The 19,394-nt window shown below is 48.8% G+C and overlaps 2 protein-coding genes across 11 annotated transcripts in view; one reads left to right on the top strand and one right to left on the bottom strand.

Moving 5' to 3' along the window:
• Window positions 1-431: 431 nt before the first annotated feature.
• Window positions 432-15,442, bottom strand: TPX2 (TPX2 microtubule nucleation factor). 5 transcript variants are annotated; one of them, XM_056507858.1, is made up of 17 exons: window positions 15,332-15,442; window positions 9,227-9,376; window positions 8,779-8,898; window positions 8,486-8,594; window positions 7,811-7,939; window positions 7,018-7,140; window positions 6,455-6,588; window positions 5,992-6,149; window positions 5,422-5,593; window positions 5,151-5,289; window positions 4,480-4,696; window positions 4,161-4,259; window positions 3,330-3,509; window positions 3,063-3,209; window positions 2,411-2,522; window positions 1,573-1,739; window positions 432-1,123 (listed from the first exon to the last, which is right to left on the bottom strand). In XM_056507858.1, the coding sequence occupies exons 2-17, from the start codon at window positions 9,327-9,329 to the stop codon at window positions 1,013-1,015; spliced, it is 2,220 nt and encodes a 739-aa protein (XP_056363833.1). In that variant the 5' UTR covers window positions 9,330-9,376; window positions 15,332-15,442; the 3' UTR covers window positions 432-1,012. The 5 variants fall into 5 exon arrangements, with proteins under 5 accessions (XP_056363833.1, XP_056363831.1, XP_056363830.1 ...); XM_056507856.1 differs by having other exon boundaries at window positions 1,573-1,760; window positions 15,332-15,441; XM_056507855.1 differs by lacking the exon at window positions 15,332-15,442 and adding an exon at window positions 14,126-15,050 and having other exon boundaries at window positions 1,573-1,760.
• The window catches only part of BCL2L1 (BCL2 like 1), a 19,048-nt gene continuing 14,184 nt past the window's right edge, over window positions 14,531-19,394 (top strand). Inside the window, exons 1-2 of one of the 6 annotated variants that reach the window (XM_056507863.1) lie at window positions 14,531-15,308; window positions 16,248-16,913. In XM_056507863.1, the coding sequence (XP_056363838.1) occupies window positions 16,359-16,913 (555 nt within the window). In that variant the 5' untranslated portion in view covers window positions 14,531-15,308; window positions 16,248-16,358. Of the gene's footprint in view, window positions 15,309-15,450; window positions 16,008-16,247; window positions 16,914-19,394 lie in introns of those variants that run through there. The other 5 variants (XM_056507865.1, XM_056507866.1, XM_056507861.1 and 2 more) reach the window with 5 other exon arrangements.

Raw genomic sequence — 19,394 nt, 5'->3', positions numbered from 1 at the left:
CCCAATTCAGAGGAAATGAAAGCAAATGTTTTCCATAATCACCAAACAAGAAAGTTTCTCCACTTAGGACAAATTAATTCTAAATTTCCCTTTTCCATCCCCCTCTCTTCTAAGCAGCACAACAAACAGTAGAGGCAGCCTGCTAACAGGTGTTTCAGCAAAATATCAAGGTAAGAAATCAGAGCACAATATTAAGTACAAAATAATTATTAAAACTTTAATCTAGATGTATCCACTCTTCACAATGACAGCAGTTTTGTCCTTCAGCACATTTGAGCACTTAGGCTATATTTAGCTCTGCTTGCTGCCCAGACTGGCCAGAGATGCTGATGGCTCTGTAGCCAAGAGACCTGCACTGGCAGGAGCTGGTGCAGCAGCTCACAGCAAGTCACTTGCCAGATAAATGGTTCCCCAAATAGAAGGGCTTCAGCTATAAAACAGCAAGATGGTTTAATGCTCTAATATACACAAAGAACTACTTTCAAGTGTGGGCAAGATTTATATTTTTGGTCATCTAAATACAAAACAAAGAAGGCCAGACCTGCACTACACTGGCTTGAAGGAACCTCACTTAACACAATTCAAGCTAAATGTAGACTAAAAGGCTAAAAAAGAGACACGTGAAAATAGCACTTAGTGTACAAACACAAGACAGCTCTGCCAGATGTACATATCTGTGTAGTCAGTCTTTACCAAAAACTTTTCTGCAGGAGAGGGCTTCAGCCCACTATCCAGAGACAGCAAGCAGATTAGGAATTTTTATTTAGTTAGGTACACAATATCTGTATGCAATATCAAAACTTGGTTTAGTCTCAAGAGAAGATGGGGTCTGGATACACAGCAAAGCCAGGAGGCACTGCTGAAATGCCATGGGCTCAGGTGTAGTTTAACTACTCAGTACAACAATGAAACCAAGCACAGGAGTTCAGACTGAGCAAAACAATTGGTCCCTCTCTCTACCAAGGGAGTGGAGAGGGATAGGATCTCCCTCCAGTTATCACCTGGATGCTCATCAGCATCGGAATCTGTCTGAGAACTTGGGAGACACTGGCGTAGTCAGTGGTTGGTCACTGGACTTCACTTCCACACTGCGGTATCTGCGTATTGGGTTTGCCTTGTGAACCTGTGAAAAAAAAAAATTGTAAGCAAAGGCAAAACAAAGCAAATGGTTACAATTATGATGAAGCTGAAATCTGCAGGTCAGCTGTGGATGAGGCAAAGGCAGGCATCTCTCTGAGACCACCACACCACTCTGGGCACTGGAGTGAGGTACTGGGAAAATGCACAGCACATATTGGGGTTATGGGTTTTACTAAGATCATTCTCCTTTGATAGCTACACATGTGCAGCTCCAAAACTCAGCCATCTCAGCACAGCTGCCTTCTTTGTCTGCATAATTTTGTAGGTTTGGTTTTTTTAAATCAGTTGTGAAGTCAGTGAGTCATCAATTTGCAAAAGGGAACCTTGAAAAGGCAATTTTAGCACAGCTCAAGAGTGACATTAGCTCCACAAGGATGTTCCCACATTCCTTTGGGTTACTTTACAGCCCTTGCTCAGAAACAGCTCACTTACCATCTCTTGCCTTAGCTTAGCAATTTCTTCCTTTTCACGCTCCTCTTGTTGCTGCCTGATCTGCTCCTCATACCTCTCCCTTAAGGCTTCTGCATCTGCCAATCGCTTTTCAAATTCTTGCCGTTCTTTTGCTCTTCTTTCTGTTGCCAGCTCAAAGCTTTCAGGAACTACAGAACCAGAAAGGCTCTCTAAGTTTAGAAATAGAGGAGATAACATTGGTTCAAAGATAGTCAGGTAAAGCAGAGCAGTAATAATGTCAATGGAAGCCTCCCTTTGGAGAGCTTCCCCTTGGCAAGGGTGGTTAGGAGATACCTCCAGGCTTCAGGACAAGAGAAAACTTTACTCCTAGACGTGAGCAGTGTTAATGCAGACGTCACCCCATCATGGGTGTTCTCATGGGAGGGAGCAAGCACACAATTGTTAGTACAAACAAGCTTTTGGCTGGTTTTATGCTCTACAAATCTCAGCCTACCCAAGCAGTAGATGCCTTCATCTCATTAGAGACGGGAGGGAAAGAGTGACAGCACTGCAGAAATGCCAGCTGTCTCTGCAGAGAGCTCCTCACATTCTCAGTACCCTTATCCTGAGCTGGCACACATCAATCATCTGCCAATTGCAGCAGAGCTGCTAAATACAGCTGCCATGCTGGAGCAGGACGGGGGTGGAGAGGAAATCCCCCCTGCTCCCAGAGGACATAAGATGTTAAGCAATTAGTTGATTAAATGCAAGGCACTATTGGCTGTGCTGATGAAGAGGCAACAGCCAGAAAAAACATCACTTAATTGCATCAGTTCTGAGCTATTAGCCAAGCCCATGTAGCAAGTACTTGCAACTCTACCTGAGAGCATCTTATGTTCTATTTTGGGCACAAAAGGCTCCTGGTACATCACTGTGTTGGGCCGAGCCTTAAAACATGCTGCCTCTTTCTGCCTCTTCAAGTCTTCTTCAAGCTGCAAGAGAAGTTAGCATGTCAGGTGCCAGGCAGAAAGAGATCATCTCCCCATGACCCAGACTCCAGAACTCCCTACAATGGAAAAGCCATGCTGACCTAATCAAACCATTTCCATAGAAAATTATATTAAAGTCATAAAGTGGCATCACTTGTTGCATGATAGTTACTTTGCCCAAAATAGCCCGAAGAAAGTTCCAGGTGTCCACTGCAGACTTCACATGAGAAAAGCAGTATATTATTTATGTGTTAATAAATTCCTGGGGACAGTCAGCAAATGGATTCAGTTGCACAGAGCTGCTGCTTAGAAAACACTCCACAGCTGTAAATATAGTTGTAGTAAATCACATCATTTACCATAAAGTGAGAAAAATAGACTATTGACCAATCCTTAACTCATAGCACAAGTCTCATGCCAAGTACAGAAAAATTCCTTGCTCCAACTCAGCTACTGATTCAACTCAAGGATGGTTTCTGTAGTCAACCACAACTCCACCAGCTGCTTTAAGTTTGGTCATTCCCATTATTGTTTTCATCCTACCTGCTGTTTCCAGCTCTGGAGCTTGGCAGCTCCCCGTTCATCCACCTGCAGATGGAACGGCTCAGGCTGAGTTGGGGCTTTGACCTTCTTTTCTGGCAGTTTAACTTCATCAAAGTAAGGCAGAGGCAGCGCTTTGAACTTTGGCACCTGAAATAAATAACTCAAAATATTTCTTGTCCTTTCCTTGGAAGTTTAATAGACAACAGCAAGTCCTGTCACACTCTTTTTACTTAAGGAGTGGAATTCAAGGTAGCTTTTAATTCTTACCTCTTCTTTCTGTAGTTCTTCTATTTTTTTCTCTTTTTGTATTTGTCGCTCTCTGTCCCGGGCATCAAAAGAGAAGGGGCAAACTTCCACCACATGCCTCTGCTCTGGCAATTTGGGTTTGAAGGGCACTCCATAATGTGGCATAGGATTAGCTTTGATAACAGCCACCTCCTCTTTTTCCTAAAGGGATATTAGCATTAGGATCTGATTTTTTACTTTATTGTATAGGCTGCAACTCCTGCCAAGCAAAGCCACAAACAACTTTGAATGAGTTCCTTTAATAATGGGCACAGTAAGGTTATGCAAACAGTGGACACTGCAAAAATTAGGAATCCAAGAAATACCAATTTACTGGCATCCTGAACCACAGGCACAAATCTTCCTTTTATGAAACCACTCTCAATTCCAGTATTCATCCAAATTATTTAATATTCTCGACAAGATGGAAAGAAAGAAGGATGTGAAGCTTTCAGAATCCTGCTCCCCACTTCAGGGAGAGGAAAGGTCATGTGCAATAGCTGCCTTCAGTGACAGAATAGGGAAGGATGAGAAATCTAAGCAGTTCACTTTCCTCATTCATAGCAGCAACAGCTCAGAAACTTCTATGACATTTAAATGATTTTATTTTTACGAGGATTCAGTGTCTGTAAAATGACCAACAATAACCAGATTGCTTGAAGTGAACAGCACAGGCAAAGATAACCACTGGAGGAACAGCTCACAGGAGGGAAGGAAGGAGCTTCCAGCCCCAGAGCATCCCACCACATTCAGAGGCACAGTAGGCACTGCAACGAGACCTGGGCCTGGCTCCAACCTCATCACAATTGTTACCTTTTCTTCCTCTCTGTTAGACATGCGGGTTCTGCTTCTCAAAGTGAACGCTGGAGACTTGGGGACTGTAACAGGAAGTGCTTTCTTCTCTGGAACACCCTGTTCAGAAAAGCCAGTAAGCAGTTACCCAAGGCCAAGTGCCAAGAAAACGCCTCAGAGAAACAACCTGACAGCACAGGATGTACCTACTGCAGTTCTTACCTAATGACACTGTTTACTAAGATCATTAAACACATCATGCAACATAGCTACAAACATTTTGAAGCACGTTGCCACCTGAGGTCAAATTTCCAAGCCTGGGTGTTATTAAACTTCTTACCACAACATCCTCCAGAATTTTTGTGGGACATGGCCTGGAATGGAATTCGTAGCGCTCTTCCTCCTGCTGCTTCTTACTCTCGCGCTCCTGAATCCTTTTTTCTATTTCCAACTGAAAGCCAATGGGATGGGTGAGCTCCTTTGCAGGGGGTTTCTTAGGCAGGAGTGCTCCACTCTCAAAGATTTTGTGATTGACTTCTCGTGCTTTAAATTTGTACCTGCACAGGAGCAATGGAGAAAGTCACCAACTGTACATTGTGCCTTAGTGTGTAGCTCTAGTTAGCAATTCTTCCTTTGCCTTCAAAAGAGCAAGATTAATGAGGAAGATCTTATAGGTTGTTTTCCTAGAAATCCAAACTTTTGCCTACAGGCAAGTTTTAAAGTGCATGCAGGCCGCATTGCTATATTGGGTTTGCTTTACTCATCATAAGCTGTACTCAACCTAAGATCAGCTCTCCTAAGAGCACTTTCTTCAAAATGAATTGTTTATATTTCACTTCCCTACAATCAGAGCGAAAGAATTACAAACAACCTGAAAGAATCTCAATGGTGTAAGCTACTCATTCTTTTATACAAAAAGGGTATTCCAGAGACATGATATTTTGGTATCTGAAAAATACTTCCAGTGTGGTACAATTGTTCGCTAGAGGACTAGAGTAAGCCTTCACTTACTGTTGAATTTTCTCTACTTCCTCTGCTTCTAACTCTGCAGCAGTTTTGCAGGTAACAGGTCTCAAGCGCTGCTTTGTCCTCAGCACTGGTGTTTTGGCTTGTGTGAGCCGAGCCTTCACTGGCTTTTTTGAAACTGAGCCTACAAATTCAAGTCACAGAGAGACCAGCAGTTAATGGCAAGGCCTGCAACAGACACAGGCCATTTGCTCAGAGTAGTCAATGCATCCCTCACTCTACCACCACGTCTGTGGACACAGCCAGGACCACTCACCTTCCTCAGATTTCCTGCTCCTCAAATGATAACGAGGGGGCGTGCGTTTTTGGAATGCTTCTACCTGTTCAGCAAAGGACACATATTCTGTTGTGGCTTCTTCGAGTTTTCTTTTGTTTCCCTGGGACAGATTGAAAGGTTTGGGGACAGTGCGTCCCTTTGGCATTCGCACCTGGGGACAGAAAGCCACAGTCAGTATGGCCAGGAGGCTTTGTTGACATTTCCTTTCCCCACTGACACACAGTAACTGCCCCATTCTCTCACTGCAAAGGTAACACCTCACATTAAGCACAAGTATTAACAGTCTGAACATGCACAAGTTATATTGGGACACTGTATCAAGCAGATTAAAGCACAAAGTGGAATGACTAGAAGATCTGACATTAAAGGGTGCCTTTTTCCACAGGGCTTCTTTGGAGTCTTGTGGCAACACAGACACACAGGAAGTTTGCAGTCATGTTTGCACAACACCTGCCACCCCTGTGGTAACCTCTCTGTGGGTATCAGTCCAAGCATTGCACAAGCAGCAAGAATCAGTGAGCTGAGTGCTGGCAACACTCTGGTTCTTACTGGAGAAGGGGGATGCTTCCTCAGTATTGCTGCAAAATCCACCTCCTTGTACTCATTCCCAGGCTGGCTTTCCACATTCTGTTTAATTCTATTCTCCGTGCAGAAGTGGAAATCAACTGGCTTTGTTGTTTGATAAGGAGGTCTCTTCACAGGTTGTCCTAGAGAAAAAGAACATATAAGGACTGGAAGCCTTCTGCTGTGGGATAGGATTTGTAGAAATAAAAGCATTTAATTTCTAACAACTAGGTAAGTTTTCAGAGAATTCATCTTTAACTTTTCAAAACATTACATAGTCCAAACACACCTGTTTCCAGGCAGTTTAGGGGCTGATCTACATTAAATGGCTCCTAAAATTTATTGCAAAGTCTGAAATGCTTGTTTTCAAAGGTACTTGCACAGCTCTGTGCAGCACTTTCCAGATAAGCCCAATGCAGCTTCATTTGGCAATTCAGGCAGAGCCCACCTGCTCCAGCAATAGCTACTTTCAGAGACTCCTCATTCTTCTTTCGCAGCTCCACAACCTCCTGCTGCAACTGCTGCATCTTTTCCAGCTCCTGCTCCTCTGTACTCTTTGGCTTGCTAGAAGGTTTGGTCCTCCTGCAGAAGCACATTAAAAACTAAGATATGCCTTCCTGCTTCCCTGGTTATTAGTGTGATGTTAGTGCAAGTGCTTATCTCCAAACTCACTACAGGAGCATCACCAGTTACAATCATCCTCTTTAGAAGAGATCTCTTGGGTTTTGTCTGTTCAAGAAATCTCACAGCTAGCTGCTATTTTGCAGACTCATTTGCTGTGTGCATTCTCAATCCATTAGGAAGAACAACTTTTTCCTCAAAAGAAAAGCAAAAGTCTTCCTGTGCACAGGTTCAGCTGGTGAAGTACATGTCATTCTAATATTGTTGCCTCGACCCAGTGTTTACTAAATGTAATACCATCATATGCTAAGTTGAAGCTGAAAACATTCAGCCAGGACTGTCACCTAAATCAACTCTGATTAGCACACAAGTCGCAAGAAAGCCACGTACTTCAACATTGTCGGCGTGGAGGGCATAGTCAGTTTGCTTTTCCCTTTCCCTGGAGAGAGGTCAGGATCTTGCAGGGGCTCTCTCTTTGTGGATGCCTCTGTCACCTTCTCTCTGCTACCAGAACTAAGAGAAAAAGTTGTTAGGGCAAACCTCTTGAGTTAACTGTGTTCTAAATAAATGACCGCCTGCAGTTCTCACCACTATGCAGAACATCCCAACAACTGGTGAGGTCTAAGGTATGCCAGGCTGGCTTTATCTCACCCCAGGCCCAGGTACAGACCATCCAGCTTTCCCTGGTACTCTAAGGCTGCAGAAGGGAAGATGAATTACTGAATTTTTGGAACTCTTCTGGAGAAGGGAGGTATACTGCAGATCATCGAGGTACAGTGGTGTTTCAAAAGATCACACTCCAATTTCCTGACCTCAAGCTTATCACCATATGATACTTTAGTAGTTAAGTTAATTTGAGAAATATTTTAGCTGTGACTCTTTCACAGCTAATGACTGTCTGATGACTTCCACATGGATAAGTTCAGACAAATTTAAAGCTGACTGACAGACACAGAATAAGAAGTAAGGTGAAGTCCATGCTCATTTCATTCACATCTCTATCTCCAAACAGAGCAATTCCTTCTGCATTTACAGCAATTTCTTGTTCATGAAACAAATATCAGCACCAGCCAACACCCCCTAACCTTCCTGTAAGAACCTTCTCAGCCAGGTAGAAACCCTCTCCAAAGAAACAGTTATATCCCTTTCCCCAGCCCTAAACAGAAGGACTTGGATGACATACATTCTCATTTTCTTCAAGGGTGGAACATCTTCCTTATTTTCCAGGGCATTAGCAATTCTCTCTGCTTTGATTCTGCCTGGCTGCTTGTGCTGCTGGGTCTTCCCCTGTTTTGCCAGTCTCCTACCTGGTCTAGAGAAGGACAGAAAGCAGAGGTCAGTTTTCTCACAGATCTGAGGAGACACTTGACCTGAATAACACTTTTTATGTCAGTGCATTCCCTAACTCCACCACACAAATTGTGTTTAACATAATAATCCAAGCACAGCACAATTTATTAAAGTTTAACAAACCATAAACTAAATATTCTTTGCTATATATGGGTATGCAGAGGCCCTTACATTCATATCAAGAATGAGTTCTGCCCAAGTCAAGCAGATATAAACAAAGAAACTTTATAAGCCACCTCAGTTTCAGATATCCTCACATTCCAGAAGCTCCTGGTGCTACCGAGTCTCATTTAACAAGTATGTGAGACACTGCATTACATTTCCACCCTAGAGACTGCTCCTCCAGCTTAGCCAGCAGATCAGGTGTCCCAATACATGATCTCCATGTAGGAGAACTCCAGCCCCACAGGATGCCCCAAGAACAGCTTGAACTACAGATCCTGAGAGCAAAGACCTGCTTAGTTACACCATCATCAATCATTGTACAAACTGAACACAAATACTTCACCTCTGAGGGGCCTCTGCAGGGGCAGCAGCTCTCCAGGTTGCTAGGGACCCAACGATATTCTCAGGGACTGCATTACCCTGGGCACATTCTGCTTCATCACCACTTTTACCTGAGAAAGGGGCAAGTGTCAGCTCATCTACATACACATATACAGAACATAAAGTAAAACCACGAGACCATGCGGGTAAGAGTTTATGAAGATGGCCCCAGAAAAGCCAGACAGAGGCCTTTCCATTTCACCAGTGAAAAGCAGATAAAATTTATTCCTTCCCTGCCACATCATGCCAGCTTACTCATCGCTACTTCTTGTGATGGGACAGAAGACAGAATAACATCAGGCTTTGAGAAGGCAGGGTTGCAGGGTGAGACCAGATTTTCTGCAGGAGGGACATTCTCCAGATTGGCTTTTTGGTCTGTAAAGAGAGAAAGACTTTCACTACATACACTGCTAGGAGCTGTTAACAATATCCCTGAATATCATTATGAGGTTAACAAGGTGAAGCTACAGATGACAAAACTTCAATACAAAAAAACCAAAACAAAACAAAACAAAAACCAAAAAAAAAAAACAAAAAACCACACACAAAAAAAACAAACCAGAACAAAAGAAACCCCACCCACGCATGATGAATAATGCATTTAACATCATGATTAATTGACACAGAAGCTATGCCCAAAACAAGGATCACACCAAGGTGTCATCCAACAAGGAAACAACTCAAGGAGTTGGAAGCAACTTACCAAACCAGGAATCTGCATTGTGTACATCATCCTCATTCAGAGTTGCAAAATCGATGCAGACGTTTGGGACATCAAAAGAATAACGGGATTCTGGCTTAGACATCTTCACAGTCACACTGTCCCCACAAGTCTGTCTGCACTGCTACAGTCCTTTAAACAACAACAGGGTATCAGTGGAATCATCCCCCACCTCTCTTCCTCTGCAGAGTTTCTCGGGACAGGCATTGGGACAGTCTTTGGTAAATCCCCCCCACTTCTTGCACTTCACATCTTTGAGCAGAACTCCACACAAGCAATGCAGAGTTTTATTCTACTGCAGATCTGCAAAGCTAAGGAGATTTCACCACTATTGACATTTGCAGGTTCAAAACTATCAGAAAGACCAAGTTTTGATGGGATTTTTTTTGTACCTGTAGGTGTATTTTTTATGGAATAAAATATAAAGCTTTTCCAGAGAGCAATCGATTTGCACTTCCTTCCCTCATCACACATAAAGAAGAGTTCTTACCCTTACAGGATTTACAAAGCTGATGAGATTCACTCTAGAGCACTGCAATGCACAGCCTCTCTCTCTGAAGGGCTACAAACAAGAACTAATGATACAAAGGTGCTCTTCTGTAGAAAAATTGATCCTCAAAGCAGGAAGAGGGTTCTGCAGAACATTGTAACTGGGCAAACGGTCAGGAGGAGGGCAGTGTCAGGCCCTCTTGCATTCCACAGCACTAGCCCAAGACTCGCCAGGCTATAAACAAACTGAGCACTGTGACCCATGTCAAACGGTCCCTGCAGTTAATTAATGAAGCACTGACAGCAAGAGGAGTCCCTGTGTCAACAGGTGATATTAAACTCAGCGGAACAGGAATAAAGCCAGTAACAAAGTTATAAACCCTGAAAATTATAACAAAACCTTCTTGCAAAGGTGCTTTTGTGAAGCCTTGAACAGCTGTGAGGCAAAGCCCATGAGGATGTTATAAAACACTCCCCAAGGAAATCACCTGAACTTTGCTTTTATGAACCCAGCAATTCCAAAGCTGCATATTCCAAATTCACAGAGCCTCAGCTCTAAACCATCTGTCTAGGCAGACCACACATGGTTCAAAACCCAGATGGTATTCTTCAATAAATAAGAAAATGGTCAAGATTAAAACAAAGCAGTGTTCAGGGGGTACCATGCTGGTCACTACCACTGGCCCTCAAGGATGAGAAGCCTCCAGCTCCCCAGAGCAGAGCTGTGATAGTTAAATGGCAAGAATGTCGTTAGAGAAGCACCAGCTACATGGTTGGGAAGATGTCAAGGTAGGGCCCAAAGAAGGCAAACAGAAGAACAGGAGCCAAAACCAACTGTAACTGAGCTCGAGACATGGAATCAAATGCTTTCCTACTGCCCTTAATCAAGATAGAATTTCTGTCAACACTTTAGACTTTTTTAAAAATCAAATGCGTCATCTGCATTCTCCCCTCACCCTCTCTAGTCAGAGTCAGAGCTCTGGGCATCATGTTTCACAGCTACTTGTGCCCACTGCTACACTTTGCAGCTTTTTACTGTGTAGAGTCAATATTCCATAGTATCGCCACCCTCATCATCGACCTCATCACTGGCGTCTTCTCTCTCCCCTCTATTCCAGACAGGAGAGAATAGTCAGGAAAAGAAAAGGATTGTATCACTGCCTCAGTTTCATACTCTGTTTCTTGAAAGAGACAACAGGAAGATAAAATTTATTATGACTAAACTCCAAAAAAATCCATTTCAGTCAGATGAACTCATGGCATCTGCTTCTCAAATCCCTATATATCCTCCAGGTCCTGCCCAGAACAGGACTGACAGGGAAGCAGCAGTTCACTGAGAGGCATCCTGCTCCTCCACCCACCAATTGGGCTAGGACGGGGATCAGCCAGGAACGCTCGAGTGATTTATTGCTCCTGTGCCCACCACAAGGCATCTGCAATCCCAACAGGCTCTGCCAAGCACAGCCCGACACCCGCTGCCCACACCCTGCAGGCATTTTAAAACACCCCAGTCGTGATTTTGACAGCACAACCACATTTATCTCAATACAAAATTCTTTCTCTCCACCGCGGCATTCATCCACCAGAAGGGAGGCGTGGAAATTTTTCCTCATTAATAGGGACGTTCCCTAATTAGCAGGCACTGCGTGCATTTCCCCAAGCATGATTACAGGCACGCTGTAATCCTACACAGCTCGGCGTGGATTTAAAGCATGACCCTGCTCTCCCCCACATCCATCACCTCCTGTGCCGACACTGGTGTCTGCAGCGAGCCAGCCGGGGAACCCTCACCCCCGTTCTGCAGGATCAGCTTTCACCTGGTTTGCAGAGCTGCTGAGGCAGAAAGGAGGATCTGAACTCTCTTGCAAAAACACCCCAAATACCTTCCATAAAGCAACTACTTCATTAAAATCTTCATTTTCTTTCTAGGTCTGACCTAAACGTGCCTCCGGGACAGCACAGCCATGTCCACAAGGAGGAATAGGTAGTGGGTTCCTCTGGACATCAGGTTTCTTTCAAGTAGCTAAACTTTGGCACGTTCCAGAAGAGTGCCTTGGCATGGTTTAGATTAGTTAGCTTTGAAAAAGGATTACACTAAATTGGAACAAGCATTCCTATCTCAGAATAAGACTGATCCAACAGCAAATGCAATAGGTATTTTGGAATAATTTCACACCTCTCTCTATCCAAATTAACTTTAAAACACTGACACAATTTCATCACAGATGTGCTCAGTGTCTTTGTCTCAATGTAGCTGTGAATTTTGTGCCAACAGTACAAACTGCCTGGACAAAGAAGACTCCCAGCCATTCAGGCCATAGTGTTGGAGATAGGATGCAGCATTCCAAGATGAGAAATCAAGGTCAGAGGGAGAGAGAATGGAGGAGTTTGGGACAGTAGCAAGGACAGAAGCAAAGTGATAGGGACACAGAAAGGTTGTGATAAGACAAGTGGAAATGGCTTCGAACTGAAAGAGATTTAGATTGGATATTCAGGAGAAATTCTTCCCTGTGAAGGTGGTAAGACTATGGCAAGGGTTGCCCTGAGAAGTTGTGAATGCCCCATCCCTGGAAGTGTTGAAGGCCAGGTTGGACAGGGCTGGTCCAGTGGAAGGTGTCTCAGCCCAGAATGGTGATGGGGGTTGGAACAAGATGAGCTTTAAGGGCTCTTAACCCAAACAAGTCTGGATCCTGAGGAAGGCAGAGAGATCTGCTCTTTCCTGCCACCTTGCAATGTAGATAAGGCCCTGGTGAACTGGAGGTGATGCCTTATCACAACACACCACTGGAGTTTCACAAGTTACAGATGTTACTTATGGCAAATCCTAACAGGATGAGAAAGCACATAAACAACAGACACACAAGCAGGCTATTCTAAGTTACATCAGCAAATAAACACAAAGCCAGCTGATCCACATGCCTCAGAACCCAAGACAGGCAACCAGGAATAAGCAAGAGAAGCTTCCTTAAGCCTGAGGCAGCTGCATGGGAACGTGCTTCAGCAATTCCAGGGCCTTCTGCTGGGCTTCAACACCAGCTGCCACTTAAACACAGGATGCTACACTAAACAGACAGCTTCCATTCAGCCTGGCAACTTCTTCATTGTCCTGCAACCCAGAGTTTTCTGTTCTTTTTATTGGGATAATAATCCAAAGCTCCTGGATCCTTTTCAGGGGTTACCATGTAAGCTGGAGCATTAAAAAGGGATGTAATTGCTTCTCTGAAGCTACAGTCCTGTCACCACAGCCTGGTAAGAGCCATCCCACCACAAAGCATCACCTGAACTCCTGCATGATGCCAACAGTCTCAGAAAGTCACCCTTCACCCTTGCTTTTCCCTATGCAGGGCTAAGTGAACACCTACAACGCACTCTGGATTTACAGCTTCTCCCTCCTCTCTCATATCCCTTAAAGTTCAACTGGGCTTTCCTGCAGCATAAAATCAACACTGGATTCAGCATCCCCCAGAACGCTGCTGTTCCATCATGTAATGCTCAAACTGGGAGACAAAGCCTTTAACTCTCTCCAGGTGTGAGCTGAGCCCGCAGAAAGCTACGCAGACCATCCTGACCGGCAGCCAAGGCAGGGGCCAAGTGCTGGCACAGCTTTCGTTCTGCTAACGGCCCAGACCCGCCCCCATTCCCAAAAATAAACAGCCCTGCCATCTCGTGCTCCCTGAAAAAGATCCCACAAGTTTCAGAAGACATGAAGATGGGACATTCTAAGAATAGATGTTCAAGGAAAAGTTTATTATTTTTAGCTAGCATAACCTCGACTAATTGTTACTATAAGTTGAAAGTCCTCTAGCTTAAAAAAAGCCCCGCATAAAAATAGCTCTCTTAATGCTTTTTTCTGTTACTTGAGCCTGGTTTTGCCTGGTTTACTTCCCTCCTTTTCCTGGTAAACAGGATTAGGATTAAGAAGTTACCAAACTTTTCGTCGTGAAATACACTGTTTCATCAGATTTCGTGATTTTTTAAAGGCTTAGATCTTCATTTCACTCCCGAGGCACCCATCCCACCATAAGACACACGCCTGGAGCTCCAGTACTGCGAGCACGAACCCCCCACCATGGCGGCTCCTCCCATGGGGGCTCCGGGCGCGGCTTCCCCGGGGAACGAGGGGCTCGCAATCAGCGCCCGGGGCACCCTGAAGAGCCCGCCCGTCAGGCGCCGCGACGGCGGCTCCAGTCACGGTTTGAGCGGCCGGAACCGCCTTCCTCCTCCACTTCCCAGCCAAGCCCTTGGCCCCGTTACCAACACCTGGGCTCAGAGTAGGCCCGGAGAACAGGTGGGTCGCCACGGCCGGAGAGAACGAGCAAATATGAGAAAAAGCTGCGGGTCGGAGAAAAAGGGGTGAGGCCGGGGGTGTCCGGCCGGTACCCTCGCACTCACCTCAGGAGCGCCACCGCCACTCCGCGCGGCGCCTCCGCCACCGCCGTTAACGGATTTCAAACAGGGCTCGGCCGTCCGAACCCACCAATCAGCGCCGGGCGCACGCCCTTGACGCGCGCTGACTGGCTGAACCTCTTGAGGACCCGGATAAGCGGACCCCGAGAAACGCAGCTGCGCTCTCCCTGCAAAGCTTTACGGGAAGTGTAGTACGTGCTCGCACAGCGCCACAACGACCGGGAGAGAACCGAACCACAACTCACATAATGCACTGCGGGGCACATTAAACCAATCAGAAAAGGAACTGCTTTGAATGTCGTTTCGGATAGCCAATCAGCGGCTGGTGGGCGGGCCCCCGGGCCCCGTGTCAGCCGGTACGGCCGCAAGGCCGGGCAGGAGCCGGACTCTAGTACTGCGGCTCTATCAGTATCCGCTTGCCCGGATTCCACCCGGTGCTCCTCAGCAGATCAGCCCTTCTGACTGCTGGTGCCGGGGAAGGCGCGTTCCACCGCCTTTCTCGATGCTGTGAGGAGATCGTGCCTTTTGCCCAGTGGCGTTATCGACCCCAAGTGCTGCATAATCTTCCCCGTGGCCTTGGAGAGGGATAAGTAGCCAGCTGTTAACGGCGGGGCAGGTTCCCGCTGCCACAGTCGCTTCCACTGCTCCGGCACTGCCCGCATAACCCTCCCCTCACAGCCCCGCCACGGGCTCCCTGAGCACTACGGAGACACAAACAGTGTCTTCATACAGTGTCCCACGTTAGTCCGGGACTGCTGTGAGTGGACGGCGGCCGTGTCAGGGTCGTGCCCTACGGGCGCGGCGAGAGCGGAGGCCGGAGCTGAGCCCGCCGCGGCAAGCAGGGGGCGCCAGAGCTCCGCTTTCCGCCCGGCACTTTCGCGCCTGCGCACCGGCCCAGCCGGCACGGCGCGTGCGCACAGTGCTCTCGCGGCGTCCAACCGACGCCCCTCGCCCAGCCTCGAGGAGTAGTGCGCATGCGCGCCGCCCCGTTGCTGCCCCCTCCCACCCTACCGCACCCCCCCGGCCGCTCGTCGGGCGATGTGTCAGGAGGCCCGAGACTGCTGAGCGGGCCGAGGCCCGCGGGGCTCCCGGCGACCTCTGGCATCACTGCCAGCCGGGCCCGCGCAGCAGAGCCGAGAAGGACGCGGACCCTCAGTCGGGAGCTGAGGTGAGGGGCGGGGCAGGGTAAACCTTGAGTGACGCGCTGCTCAGCCAAAGGGAGAGGGCGTTGCCGGGCCGCCGGCCCCCGGCGCTATCCTGGCCGCTGATTGGCTGCCGTGGCGGCCGCCCGGGCGCTGTGTCGGCCCTCGTGCGCGGCCCCGCCCCCCAGGTACGGCGACCGGTGGGGCCGTACGTGGACCTGGGGGGGCGGCTCGGGGGTCCGGGGGAAGCGGTCCGGTGGTGGTGGGGGCGGCAGTCCGGTGGCCGAGAGGACCGGCTACCCGCTGTGGCGCTGCCGCCTGCCGCTGCCCGGCGTGTCACCGTGCCGGCCCCAGAACCGTGACTGGAATCACTCCCGTAAGGACGTAGGGCCGTGCGGCGGCACCCACGGTGGCGAGCGCTCGCCGGTTTTCAGCGGGTTATCATCTCCGCCTGCGGGGAGCGAGGGGCTTCGGGGCGGCGGGGGCTGCGATACCGTTAAACCGGGCCCCTGTGGGGCTGCCGTGATCCTTGGGCAGCGCTGCCCGCCCGCTGCCGTCGCTGCAGCCGTTGGGTAACGCCGGCGGAGGGGGGGCGGGGGCGCCGGACCTTTTAACGGGCGGGGCGAGACGGGGCGGTGCTGTCGCGGTCCGGGCCGACCCGGAGCTCCAGGAGAACGAGAACCGCCCCGGCCCACAGCCGGCCTGCCAGGCGCAGCCCGCACCCGGTGAGACCTGGGGTCTGCTCGGAGCGAGCCCAGGGGGTCCCCGGGGCTCGAGGCTGGTTTCTGGGGAAGGGGGTGTTGTGGTCGGTTTTCCGTGCGGTTTCAATCTGGTGGCCCTGAGCCTCGGCGTATAGCTGCGGGATGATCTCAGTATAACGATAAGCTATCGGTGGTAATGGCGCGGGTGCATCTAAGAGCTGTGGCATTAACTGTTTCGGTGCCTCTCTCCTCCTCTGTGCTAAGGTCAGATGTTTCCATCGGTTGCAACGAAGAGGAGTGGAGTCGGGACCTGCTAAGTGCTGATCTGCTTGTGCTCCGGACCATGGACTCATTGAGGGCATCCCAGGTGTGAAAATGTACAGCAGTAATCGGGAGTTAGTGATTGACTTTGTTTCCTACAAGCTCTCACAGAAAGGCTACAGCTGGAGTCAGCTGGAGGAGGAGGATGAGAACAGGACTGACTTTGCAGGGGAGGAGGACGAGATGGACAGCGTCCTCAACGGGAGCCCCTCCTGGCACGCACCCACCAGCCACATAGTGAACGGAGCCTCTGTGCACCAGAGTAGCCTCGAAGTCCATGAGATCCGTCGAGCAGCCGACGTAAGGCAGGCACTGAGAGAGGCGGGGGATGAGTTTGAGCTGAGGTACCGGCGGGCGTTCAGCGACCTCACTTCCCAGCTCCACATCACTCCCAGCACAGCGTATCAGAGCTTTGAGCAGGTAGTGAACGAACTGTTCCGCGATGGAGTGAACTGGGGCCGCATCGTGGCTTTCTTCTCCTTTGGAGGAGCCTTGTGTGTGGAGAGCGTTGTTAAGGAGATGCGGGTATTGGTGAAACGCATCGTGTCTTGGATGACCACGTACTTGACCGACCACTTAGATCCCTGGATCCAGGAGAATGGCGGATGGGTAAGAGCACCTCTCTGTGGTGGGGGTGGCTGCCCGTGCCCTCCCTCGCTCCAGGCTGGCAGTGAGGCCGGTCAAACCGGAGTGTAGCTCCCTGCAATGTTTGTGCTACAGCTTGTCCTGCGTCTTGCAGGGAGGATAAAGGGGTGTGTAGTCTTGCCCTCTGTGCTCCTAACACTCTGCCCCAAGAGGGTCAGCCCATCGTTGTTGACACAGACAGTTTGTGCACAGATATGTCATTCTCCATCCCTGATTTTTGTCCTTCTCCCTGGATATTATGTAAAAGATCTGTTTTTCCTAGAGCCTTTGGAAATCTAAAGTCATCCAGTCTTGTTCTTCATGCAGAGCCCTGGCTCTGGGGCATGTTACCGATGTCATTAACAGCAGGGAGTGGAGCTTCCTTCTCCCCAAGGCAGTGTTGTGCTGGGCTGGCTGGTGGTTTGCCGGGGTAACAGCTACTTCTTCATTCTGGAAACACCACTTGCCTTGCTCATAGTGAAATGAAATCCCACAGCAGATCCCAGTGGGTAGGTGGGCTTCTGGGACTGTCTGAGCTGGTGTGGTGAGAGCCAGGGCCAAGGTGGAGGCAACCTCTGTGCTGGGGAGCTGCTAAGCCCACAGCTGCTTTTCCCTTGGCAGGGAGCAGTGCTCCCAGCTGCCCCAGCAGCAAACCCTGGGAGCTCTCAGTGGTGAGGTATTAACATGAATAAGCATTTCTTCAGGAAGCATTCTTGAAATGCCGGGTCCGGCTGTGCGGTGCAGCCTGGGACTGCCGGCGGGAGGTATATGACCTACAGATGTCTGAGTTTTCATTTGGCTTCTGCATCTTAGTGATTCCCTGCTGGTGTAACCTTTACCGGTTCCCACTGGAAAGAGTTCATGTTGTCAGGCACTGGCATCTAAGCAGCGGGGAATTACCTCCTTGCTGGGAGCTGAGGCCTCTCAGCCCCCTTCACCTCGCAATTCATCAGCAGAGCCCAGCATTTTGGGGACAGGAGTCCGAGCCCAGGGTGCTCTGCACCCTCCTGATAGAGAAGAGGCTCTCCCCAGCTCCCCATGCCTGAGCAGCAATGCTGGGGACCCCAGAGAAGAAGGGGAGCTGGTGCACCCAGGGAGAGGGAGCTGATTCAGGAAGGGTGAAGGAATTCCAGGAATGTGACCGCCCTGGGGCACTGCCTGGGTGGGGCTGCTCAGGCAAGGAGAGGAGCTTGGTTTCGATTAATAACCCGGGATCTACTGGCCATTTCATCTGGCTGTATGTGGCCCATTAGCTCTCTCATCCTGCAGATAACCCTGGCCAAATGCAGAGTTCCTTCCCCCTCCCTCTGCTTTTGGCTTTTAGAGCCACAGATTAGTTTTGGAATTAAGTGATCAAACTGAGGTTTCCAAGCTAGTGTGGCTGTTGCTGTTAGTGACGGATTGGGCTGTATCCTGGAGACCTAGGCGATAATGCAATCTGATTTTTTGTAAATGAACTCTCTGGGGGATTTAGATTAAATCACTGGTGGAAAATCACTGGTCCCTGCTTGTGGAGAATGGAACACCTCCTCCCTCTGTTCCCCACCCCCAACCATCACGATTCAGACTCTTCAATTTTTTTGTGTCTGTCTCTAAATTAATTGTTTGGAACAAATATTTGTTCAACAGATTGCGGAAGGGTCAGGACTCCTCTCTATCTGACCCGCCCACCAACTCCCGCTTTGAAAAATGCCGTTTCCCACACAGGGGACTGCCTTGCTCTCTTGTTCTAACCTTGAACTGGGCTTTTAACTTCCGTGCCCAGGCTGTGCTGCTGCCTGGGCTATGCTGTGAGCTGAATGGAAGCCAGGCAGGGTGGTGAAGGCCGGAGTGTGAGGAATCCACACCACCAGCCAACAAAAAAACAGCGCTGAGAAGTGTTGCTGCCACCACCCTGTTGCAAATTCTGAGTGCTCCTTTGACATCTTGGCTGTAGCTTTCTTCCACTCTCAGCTTTCATCATGTCCTTTCCTGGAGGCAGCCATGCCACTCCACAGCAAGAGACAGAGGCCATAAGAGCTCCTGAGTGCCTCACGTGTGGGACGTGCATGGGATGGGGATGCTCTGCTTTTCCTTCGCTCTCTCGCGATTCCAGCTGCAGGGAGAACGCTTCTGGCCTTCTGCCAGCTCTCCCTGCAAGAGGAGTGCCACCCTGCCCTGGCTGTGATGGAGCCATCCCTCTCCTGCCACCATGTTTGCTCAGGGAGTCTGTTTGGTGCATTGGAGCTGTTAGAGCCTGTCCTATTCAAACAAAGCACTCCTGAGAGGTGCAGCAGGCAGGTCCTGGTGAGAGAGATGCAAGTTCTGGCAGGCCTGCTCAGCAGGGCCCAGGTGGTTTGTGTTTTGGAGCACTGCAGCACTTCTCTTCCTGGAAAGCCCCTCTGAAAGAGGGAAGGAGCATGGCTCCATAACAAGTGCTGCACAGCCCAGTGTAGGAAGCTCTGTTTCATTCCCCACCAGTGGAAC

Source organism: Oenanthe melanoleuca, chromosome 20, assembly GCF_029582105.1.
Source record: "Oenanthe melanoleuca isolate GR-GAL-2019-014 chromosome 20, OMel1.0, whole genome shotgun sequence".
Taxonomy (NCBI): Eukaryota; Metazoa; Chordata; class Aves; order Passeriformes; family Muscicapidae; genus Oenanthe; species Oenanthe melanoleuca.
This window is presented reverse-complemented; position numbering and strand designations above follow the sequence as displayed.

Bases quoted from the DNA above. Each gene is read 5' to 3' on its own strand.
- TPX2 (XM_056507856.1), bottom strand. From the start codon at position 9,329: ATGTCTAAGCCAGAATCCCGTTATTCTTTTGATGTCCCAAACGTCTGC. The intron at 2,523-3,062 runs GTAGGATGAAAA...CTTCTCTTGCAG, and splicing joins TCCAGAGCTGGAAACAGCAG to CTTGAAGAAGACTTGAAGAG. The intron at 1,761-2,410 runs GTAGAGTTGCAA...TTCTAAACTTAG, and splicing joins AGAACATAAGATGCTCTCAG to AGAGCCTTTCTGGTTCTGTA.